The sequence below is a fragment of a genome, unplaced genomic scaffold, assembly GCF_019419815.1.
Source record: "Pyrus x bretschneideri cultivar Hongxiangsu unplaced genomic scaffold, Pyrus_bretschneideri_v1 Contig97, whole genome shotgun sequence".
Classification (NCBI taxonomy): Eukaryota; Viridiplantae; Streptophyta; class Magnoliopsida; order Rosales; family Rosaceae; genus Pyrus; species Pyrus x bretschneideri.
This window is the reverse complement of record NW_025999839.1, coordinates 173,504-183,341: the sequence shown is the minus strand read 5'-3', so window position 1 is coordinate 183,341 and position 9,838 is coordinate 173,504. Positions and strand designations below refer to the sequence as shown.

Sequence of the window (9,838 nt, the reverse complement as noted above, 5' to 3'; positions counted from 1 at the left end):
TTGTGGAACCAAACCACTTTTCATAATTGGCATGAAAATGATGGAGAAAAAAACATATTTGGCATCCAGCTGGCTACATCTAGCCTTCGCCCTTTTCCCCACACGCTGATTACCAACTACAATTCTTCATATTATCAAATATTGACTATTGAGAATGAAGAACCTTCCAGCACGCGCATACAGTTTCAATGCTCCATAAATACCACAAATGAGATCACCCTTTTCCAATCAACTCAAAGCAGAACTTTGTCTTGCCTTTACACAAATCCTTAACAGCTTCTTCCTCTAAGACCAAGTACTTTGAGAAATGGCTGCTTTTTTATCTTCTTCCAGTTATATTCTGCTATTTTCCCTCATGGTTACCTCTTTGATGGTTGCTTCTGCTGGAAACTTCTACCAGGATATTCAGGTTACATGGGGTGATGGCCGCGGTAAGATACTAAACAACGGCGAGCTTCTTACTCTCTCACTTGACAAGTCCTCTGGCTCTGGCTTCCAATCCACAAATCAATATCTTTTTGGAAAAATTGATATGCAAATTAAGTTTGTTCCTGGTAACTCTGCAGGCACTGTCACTACCTATTACGTAAGTTACAATTTTCCGTCTTGTTAATTTTCATATATTTCTTAGTTCTTTTTTTCTTTTTTTTTGGTTATCACATATTTGTTAGTTCCCCTACATATTGATAAACTAATTTATCGGCCCATGCATATGTCCGGCCAATATCACCAATAGTGTCCCAACTTAATCACCTATTCCTAGTTGGAGTTTATTAACAAAAGACCTAGGTGATATTAAGAGTGGAATATCCCCTATATAAGTTGTATTATATTTTGTCATATGCCCGATTTGGGACTCTATTCTCCACACATATTAGCTTATGTCGCTCAAGAGTTAGATTTCTAATCTAAATCAAATTACTCATGCATGCACGAACCTTAACTTTTGTGTATGCTGCAGTTGCGCTCAGAAGGGTCTTCGTGGGATGAGATAGACTTTGAATTCTTGGGGAATCTTAGTGGCGACCCTTATATTGTTCATACCAATATATTCAGCCAAGGCAAAGGCAACAAAGAGCAGCAATTCTACCTCTGGTTCGACCCAACTGCTGATTTTCACACCTACTCTATCCTTTGGAATGCCCAACATATTGTGTAAGTGCTGAACCACACACACTCATGCTTATTTCTCTTTTTTTTTTACTGAATAATCCGTAAAAAAAAAATATAAAAAAAAATAATTCTGTTAACGGTCTAACATGTGATGTTGTCGAGCAATAAATTTGAAACTGGCATATATAATATCGATTCCCCACTCCAATATATACGTTGTGCACTTGCACTCCTCATTATTTTTTGAGTCGTCGCAATGCAAACGCTAAAGACGAAAATGCAATAAGGCCTTCCTAATTTGGTACCAGGATATAATGTTTTTTTAATAAAATAGTGAGATCGGAAAATTTCCTATCCAATCTACCAAGCATCCTCACAACAGGAAAAATTGAAGCGCTTGTTTTTTTGTTTTCATGTTCTTGTTTTTATTTCCTGACTTATTGAAAATTTTCTCTGGTCTCTATCTTGCAGCCTCTATGTTGATGGCACACCCATCAGAGAGTTCAAGAACTTGGAGTCAATTGGTGTTCCATACCCAAAGAACCAGTCCATGAGGATATATTCAAGCCTCTGGAACGCTGATGACTGGGCCACTAGAGGAGGTCTGGTCAAGACAGACTGGTCCCAAGCTCCCTTTACTGCTTCATACAGGAATTTCAATGCTGATAATGCTTGCATTTGGCGGTCTTCGGGTTCTACTTCTTGCAGTTCAAATTCAAACTCAACGAGCTCTGTCTTGCTCTCACAACAATTGGACTCCACAAGCCAAGAGAGGCTTCAATGGGTGCAAAAGAATTACATGGTTTATAATTACTGCGCAGACACAAAGCGATTCCCGCAAGGCGTCCCTCTAGAATGCACTGCCAGCAACACATCTTAAACCTTCATCAGCTAAATCGTGTAAATTATAAGTTTTGATTTTCAATTCATTTAGGTCCTTTTGTTAATCATTTTGTTTGTAGTTCTACTTTTCACTCTTTATATTTGAAATATGGGAGAACCATATCAAGGAAAAGACGTATGAACAATAAAAGTGGATGAAAGATAGGTTGATGAGGAAAGGTACACAAAATAAAAATGAAAAATGAAAAGTTATTTTAGCTGTTTTCACTTTCAAAGAAATTTATTTCTAGTCATCTGTTTTTGTTTCTTCGCCTTCCTCCCACTACAATTCTTCATGCATTATGTATTTCATAAATTTCCCCCTCAAAACGAAATAATCAACACACGAGGCAAAAGAAACGAGCCCCAAGTAGGTGGGTGGATGAGGCAAGAGAAAACAAAATATGTTATTAACCCAATTTGGGCCTCACTAAGCAACTTAACAAATAAGCCCTTAATTAGTGTTTATACAATAATTTGGGCCTCAAAAAACTACATGAAAACATGAAACAAGGGAGACTTGACCGTCACCTATAAAAGAGCATCCACAGCCTCTTTTTTCGTTTTTTTGGATCTATCCTGATTCGCCCTAGGATTCTCCATCTATTCTCTCTTTTAGGCTCGCATAACTCGAGCACAATGAGATCGATTGGTTTGGAACTCTTGCTTTCGTCCTTATAGTTCTCTGTACTGTGGCCAAAAAAAAAAAAAATATATATATATATATATATATATATATATATGTTAAGAGACCATAACTGATGATCTCTTTCAAGAAGGAGGTTTTGCAATTGCATTTATGTGCTCTATTTGTTGCGAAGGTATGGAAACTGCTTCACATATTTTATTTGAGTGCTCTTTGGCACATTAAATTTGGTCTACTGTTTTTAGTAGCGAAGCCATGAACTGACTAGCGGGAAGGCTGGGTAGGAGGGGGTGTGAGGGCCAAGGGTTCAACTTTTATCATCATTTTAAATATACAGAACTGCTTAGAAAATGTTAAAAAATAGACAGAGTTATCAACAAAGAGTTTCACAGATAGTCCGAAATTTGTTAGCTGGTTATCATTATTATTTCTTACTTTCACAAAATAAGTAGTTTGGTTTGTTATCAAATTTAACAAGAGCAGCTCAAGTTGCGAAGGTGCAAAAATTGAACACGAAATCACAAGCATAAGTATCACTTCTAACGCAACTTTCACATTGTTTGACACAAAATCTCGGTGCAAAACATCACACTTAGTAACTAAACAATATAAAACCTATCTATCGACCATACTACACATCAAAAGATATTCACAACCGAAAAATTTTGAAACCAAAAGAAAATCTAATATCATTAAATATTTTCAATCTAAAATTCAACAATTTTAATCATTTCAGAAGCAATCTCAAAACACGTATAATCTAAAGACGACAAATTTAGCCAAAGTTATACAATAAATAGTTACAATAATTTGGTACAAGTTTTATAAAAGAATAAAAGAATAAAGGGGAATTTTATTTGAACCCATACAACCTTTTTCTACACCCAACTTACTCTTTACACCCATATTACTTTTAATTAAACTATCAATATCTCTTTAAACCCAAATTTATTACCTAAACTACCATCACAAACTAATTTAATATAGAAATTTATCTTGGCTTATTATATTAACACCCCACAAATTGTTGAATAAACCACACATACTTAATACACCCTACATTTGCTTTTTCACTTAAAAATTATCTTAATACACCCCACATACTTTCCCATAATACCCCTACACCCCACATTCTCAATATGCACCTTATATTTTGTGCATACACCCACATTTTCTATACACCCCACATTTCTCAAATCTTATAACACTCATTTTTAATTTTCAGGGACTAAATCTAACCATTTGAATGTTTAGTTTGCTGAAAGATTTCAAATCATTTGAACGCTGAGTTTTCCAAATGATTTCAAAATGATGATTTGATATCATCTTAGTATAGTTTGCATCGACAAATGTCTACCTTCTTTAAGTTGGGTATCAGCAATGGCTTATCAATAAGTTTAACTTCATGGTATGCAATTTTTGTTTTGACTTTCACGAACTTCATTTCTGCAGTGTGGGAATTTTATTTTGATTATTACGTGGCTGGTTTTAAGACGTATACTCTTGGAAATATTTGAAATATTTGAAGTTGCACTTCCAAACGAATTTGAGATATTCGAAGCTGCATCTTTACATTGATGGATATAAATGGAGGTGCAAGTACAAATGGTTAGTTGTGCCATTACACAATTTGATAGTTGAGAAGATAAATAATCCGTTAAAAGTGATTTGGAGTGTATTTAGAAATTTTTATTTTTTTTTTGAAAACCTAATAAAGTCAAAATTGTCATTGCATAGTGAGGTAAATAAGTCATTTAATATTAAATTTTAATGTGGGTGTTAAACTTGTTAGGAGTCTTTTAACCACTAGGGTTAAGCTTCCTAGTTTCTAGGACAACTTTGTAGTCGTTAATAATTCCTATTATTAAGGAACCAGTATTGTTTCACGTTCAGTCTTTAACCCTAGTCAGATACCACGATTCTAGGTGTTGTAAAATCGTGGGTTGTTACTTTCATTCAGTTATCTTGTAAGGCTATAAGTAGCCTGTGTTATCTTTGAATTCAATAAGATTATTCTCCCAGAAACCAAGTGTGTATTGAACTTCCTTCTCTCTCAGTCTCTCAAAGATCTTTCTGGTTTTTAACATCTGGTATCAGAGCCCCACCAAGGGGCCTGATTTAAAGTCTGACAGTAAACACGAGTGCAGTGAGAAGGAGCAGCGATATGGCAGGAGAAAGTAGTTTTGTGCAGCTAGCCATCACGTGTGTGATGATAACAATACTGCCTAACCTATGCTCTGATAACAAACTGACACACCCCAACCCGGAATGTCCACCTGGACACCTGAGCTTGTCGACAATTGGAAGGTGACGAAGCCATATAGTGTAGTGATGTAGAAAATTTTGAATAAATTAAAACCTAAAAGTGAAAAATTTAGAGCGCGCATGTGAGCGGGGATTGAACCCATATCACACAAGTGAAGTTAGAGCATAGATAAATTGCAGTAAAAGAAAAGTAATGACATTTATACTGAAAGGAGAAGTCTCCTACATAACAACTTTTGCCAACAATCCTCGTCGTCACGAAACATCTGCCACTAAAATCCTAGAGGGGCAAAAAACAAGGTTGAGTGGGCCTGAAAATAAAGTTTTGTAAAACCTTTTAAAAAAGTGTAACCCCTCGTTGTAAAACAAGTATATGGATTCCCAAAAAAATATTATAGTAATTGTATGTAATAGGTACCTTGCAGCAGAAGTAAGTCAAAGATGTAGGGTACAACAATAAGGCATCTCAACATTAAATCTCAAACCGTTATTATAAGAAATCAATGCTCATTAATTTATGTAGGCACACAAGTCCACTGCAGGGATATTCAGACAATGGAACAAGCTGGGTGTAGGTTTTACATTCTAGTAAAAACAGATGGTGGATTCAAAATCAGGCCGTTGAAATACGCTAAGTGGGGTCCCGAACAAATTTTGTAAAAAGTCAACGAAAAGTCAACGGTTAACCCTCAAAGTCAATCGAGACACCCGGGTGGTCAACTATATTAAAACTTCAGAATTTTCCTAAATGGATGTCAAAAATGGACTTGGGACGTCGAAATTAGGCTAGGAGGGTTTTCGAGAAAATTTCAAAAAAGTCAACACAAAGAATATTCCAGGGAATATTCTAGAGATATTGTAGGAATATTCCAGAATCCAATTAGAATTTGGGCTGGGCGGATCCTAGGTTTGGGTTGATTCTAGGTTTGGGCTTAGGCCTCTTTTTGGTTTTTTTTTTTTTTTTGTTATCGGGTCAGGTTGACCCGAATGGACTCATGGGTTGGCCTTTTTTTTTTTTTTTTTTTTTTTTTTTATTTCCTTTTCTTTTTCTTCTTCTTCTGCAGATTTTCGTCAAAAAATTTGGGGAGGATTCAAACCCTCCGTTTAGACCCAAAGCTCAACTAAAACTAGCAACCTAATATATCAAATTGAAGCCCCTAGAAATAAGGAATCGAAATATACCATTGGGGTTCTCATTTGTGGTCGCATTATAGGAAACAAGATGCAGTTTGCATGCATGTGAAACCTTAGTAATTTCCAACTAATTTTCACATGTAAAGAGACATTTAAGTACCTGGGATTGTTTCAAGTAGAACATGAGCTCCAAAGTCATGACAACGACATTAACCACTAGTCAGTCATTTTATCCTTGTTTGTTCAAGTGCTTCAATCACATGGTACCTTAGTCGGGTGCGTCTCGACAATTGCTATGCCACGAGGCAAGTCTGTTATGCCAAAGCGAGTGTAGCAGTTGCACCGTTTCCATTACCAATCTAGTAATGCCAGTTAATCTTATTTTATTGGATATCGTGGAATTCCACATAATCTAAGAGATGGATCGACTACATTATTATTATTCCTTTGATGGAGCATCAATCGAAAGTAGTCATTTTTCGATGACTTGTCATTCCTATGGTCAGTTCAACTAGCAAACATTAGAAACTAAAGTACAAAATCCATGTTGTAAAGGCGAAACATTCATTGAGAATAGTTGTGAAGGTTATTAGCATGTGTTGTAGAGGAGGACGACAATTCGGTACAACTAGAAATTGTGAACCCGGTCAAACTAAATTCCTGACATCATTCATAAATATCTACCTGTGATACCATAAAGATTGAGATGTGTGAGGCATCACTGGTCTATGTCCAAGTATAAAACCTATTTTCCTCGAACCTTGATCGTAGAGACCTCTGCTTCCATTCATGAAGAGCAAAGGTCGAACCTTAGGATTGTACATTGTTTACTAGCAATTAAATTGGGTGATGATTAAAAACCATTAATCTATGTCTTGAAGTGAAGATCCCTCCAACCAACTCTATAGAACCCGAGCTTTCTTCCAGATTGATATGAAATTTGGTTGCGACCAGCTTAAGATAAAAAATGATGATATTCCTAAGATTACGTTTAGGACTCGACATGTTCATTATGATTTCCTTGTGATGTTATGCGTGTTGACGAATGCTCAAATATTATTTATGAACCTGACAAACCGTGCATTTCACCTATGTCCAGTGAAATTCGTGATAACCATATCGAGAACTTCCTTGTTTACTCTAGTAATGAAGTCAAACTTTCTATACACCGATGATTTGATTTGAGCAATATCAAGGAGAACTAGCTTTAACTATGTTCCTCAAATGCCAGTTTTGTTTAGATCATGTTTCTTTTTGGCAGACTATGTTCCCCAAAATGTTGTAGTTGTAGAAAAATTGGAAACCCCTACAAGGTTTTGCGAAATACTAGGTATCTTTGGTCTTGTCGATTACCATTGACCTTATGTGCTAACTTTCTCCACCTTAGCCATATTCCTTACAAGTTGACCAAGAAAGAAGTTAGTTTCATTTGAGAGGTGAATATGATTAAGTTTTTGACAACTGAGATGTTGTCACTTAATGACTATCGTTCTTACACTTTTCGATGGCACCTTATTTTGGAACTTCACTAAATGATCTAGCTACGTGCTATGCAGCATGGTAGGGTAATCGCTTATGCCTTTCGATAGTTGGAACCACATGAAGTGAACTTTCTTACTTATGACTTAGAGTTGACAATTGCTACCTTTACACTAAAAACTTGATGGCGGTTTCTCTAGGGAGAAACATGCCAAAATCTTCATCGACTTCCTTTAACCCCTAAATCAAACATTTTGGCAACACCCCTAACAATCGCCCGACGAGCTCGGAGGATACCAAAACAACGCTCCACATCTTTCCTACACCTCTCTTGACAGCTTGCAAAGTGTTTTTCCTTTGCACTTCGCAAACGTGGCACTGTTTTGACAAACGATGACCACCTTGGGTAAATGCCGTTTGCTAGGTAGTATGGCCCGTGGTACTTATGTCCATTGACCCAATACATGTCTCTTGGTGCTTTTCCTTGCAGGATATCGTTGAACAATGGGGATTGGGCAAGGACATTGAGGTTATTTTGAGCTCCCGGAACACCCAAAAAAATGTGCCAAATCCATGTATCAAATGATGCCGCTACCTTCAAAATGATAGTTTTTGCTCATTTTCTGTTCACATAAGCTCTTTGCCATGCAGTTGGACAATTTTTCCAGGTCCAGTGCATCCAGCCGATGCTTCAAATCATCCCAGGAAAACCTCAAATCTCCCCCTTCTTCAAAAGTCTTTGCAAGTCCATCTCAATAGGTCTCTGAAGGTACTCTGTGGTGTAGATAGATTTGATTACAGAGCAAAACCTCATCAAGGACTTAAGAATGGTTGATTTCCCCATCCTCGCTATCTCATTCACTTGGTCTGCAGATGCTCCATATGCAAGCATCTGTAAGGCAGCAATAATTTTTGCTCAGGAAGGAGACCCATAACACCAAAAGCATCATTCTTTTGCACAAAGTAAGAATCATGGTTGCAAACACACAATCATGATTTTGTTGAATAAATGTCGTTCCATTCTAAAACAACCTCTAAAGTACGTATCAGGGAATGCACTGTTACGGACAAAATAATCGTCCAAGAAATCCAAATCTCGTCGTTGCCTGCTCCTATCAATGTTTGCGGAATGGTTGGGCCTAAAGATTTGAGCCACAGCTTGGATGACTCGACGGGAATGTAAGGCTCTTTGGCTTCTTGCTTCGTCATGTCTCCTTTTACCTTCCTCATCCTCATCCTCTTCCATCTCATTTTCGCCTACCTGGAGATTGAACATTGCTTCCCCTCACTTAAACAATTCTTTCTCTTATTCATCAATTTCCCACAACATCCTTGAAGAAGAAGACATTGTAAGAAGGGAGCAAAAACTACGAATAATGATAGAGATTTTGATTTTGGTGTGTGATTTCTTAGGATGGATGATGGGTTATATGGAGGAAAAAGAAATAATTAGGTTGTAGATAATGCCATGTGGCATGCCGTCATTTGTTAAAAATCTGATCGAAATCTATTCGTTAAAAATCTGATCTTCCAATTTTCAGTACTACTAAAGTTCACTGTTTTATTAAAAACAACTTGAGAAACACTTGGAAGTGCTTCCCGAAGTTCTCTATAACCCCAGAAGCATGCTCAAGTTAAAAAAAATCGATTTTTTCATTTGAGCCTTTTCTGTAAGAATATTTTTTTAATACTGTGAAGGTTGAATCTGTGGGAATTTTTTAAATAAAAAAAATTATGGTGTCTCTGTCGTGCTAGGTGATGAAATTTGTAAAATAGTTGTAGTTTTCTGAGAAAGTTGTGATTTTTAGTAATATTTTCTCAATTGAAAGGCTGGAAAATGATTGAAATAATGTTCTCTGTTTTTTTTTTTTTTTTTTTTTTTTTTCAAACTTCTCTCAAGTTTTTTTTTTCTTGAATTTAAAAGTATCTTTTCCTGATTGGTTAGAATGGTTATTCATCTCTCCAATTGGTTCTTTTTTATTCTCACCAACTTTTTTGTCTAATATTATTTGTTTTTTTTTTTTTTTTGTGACTTACTGTGGAAGTTAGTATGAGCTTTTCACATAAAATGAACGGTGAGTACGAGGTTTGGAGATGGTGAGGAAAGTGGGAAAGTATGAGGTTGGGAGGAGGATCGGCGAAGGGACCTTCGCCAAGGTGGAGTATCCAAATATGAATCGCAACAGTTAGGTTTGATTCATGTTCTAATTAAACAAATAGTTATGTTGCAGGTTTTAACTTGAATCATCTTTTAATATTAACATTAACAAACATAGTAAAAGCAAGAATGTTTATTAAAACAGTGAACTTTAGTAGTAC

At 36.2% G+C, this 9,838-nt stretch overlaps 1 protein-coding gene across 1 annotated transcript; it reads left to right on the top strand.

Annotated features, from left to right (window-relative positions):
* The first annotated feature begins 286 nt into the window (after positions 1-286).
* Positions 287-2,223, top strand: LOC103936392 (xyloglucan endotransglucosylase/hydrolase protein 24). Its single transcript, XM_048577074.1, has 3 exons — positions 287-586; positions 962-1,155; positions 1,585-2,223. Exons 1-3 carry the CDS (start codon positions 308-310, stop codon positions 1,991-1,993), a joined length of 882 nt encoding a protein of 293 aa, XP_048433031.1. The 5' UTR covers positions 287-307; the 3' UTR covers positions 1,994-2,223.
* The last annotated feature ends 7,615 nt before the right edge of the window (positions 2,224-9,838 follow it).

Bases quoted from the DNA above. Each gene is read 5' to 3' on its own strand.
- LOC103936392 (XM_048577074.1), top strand. From the start codon at position 308: ATGGCTGCTTTTTTATCTTCTTCCAGTTATATTCTGCTATTTTCCCTC. The intron at 587-961 runs GTAAGTTACAAT...TGTATGCTGCAG, and splicing joins GCACTGTCACTACCTATTAC to TTGCGCTCAGAAGGGTCTTC. The intron at 1,156-1,584 runs GTAAGTGCTGAA...TCTATCTTGCAG, and splicing joins TGGAATGCCCAACATATTGT to CCTCTATGTTGATGGCACAC.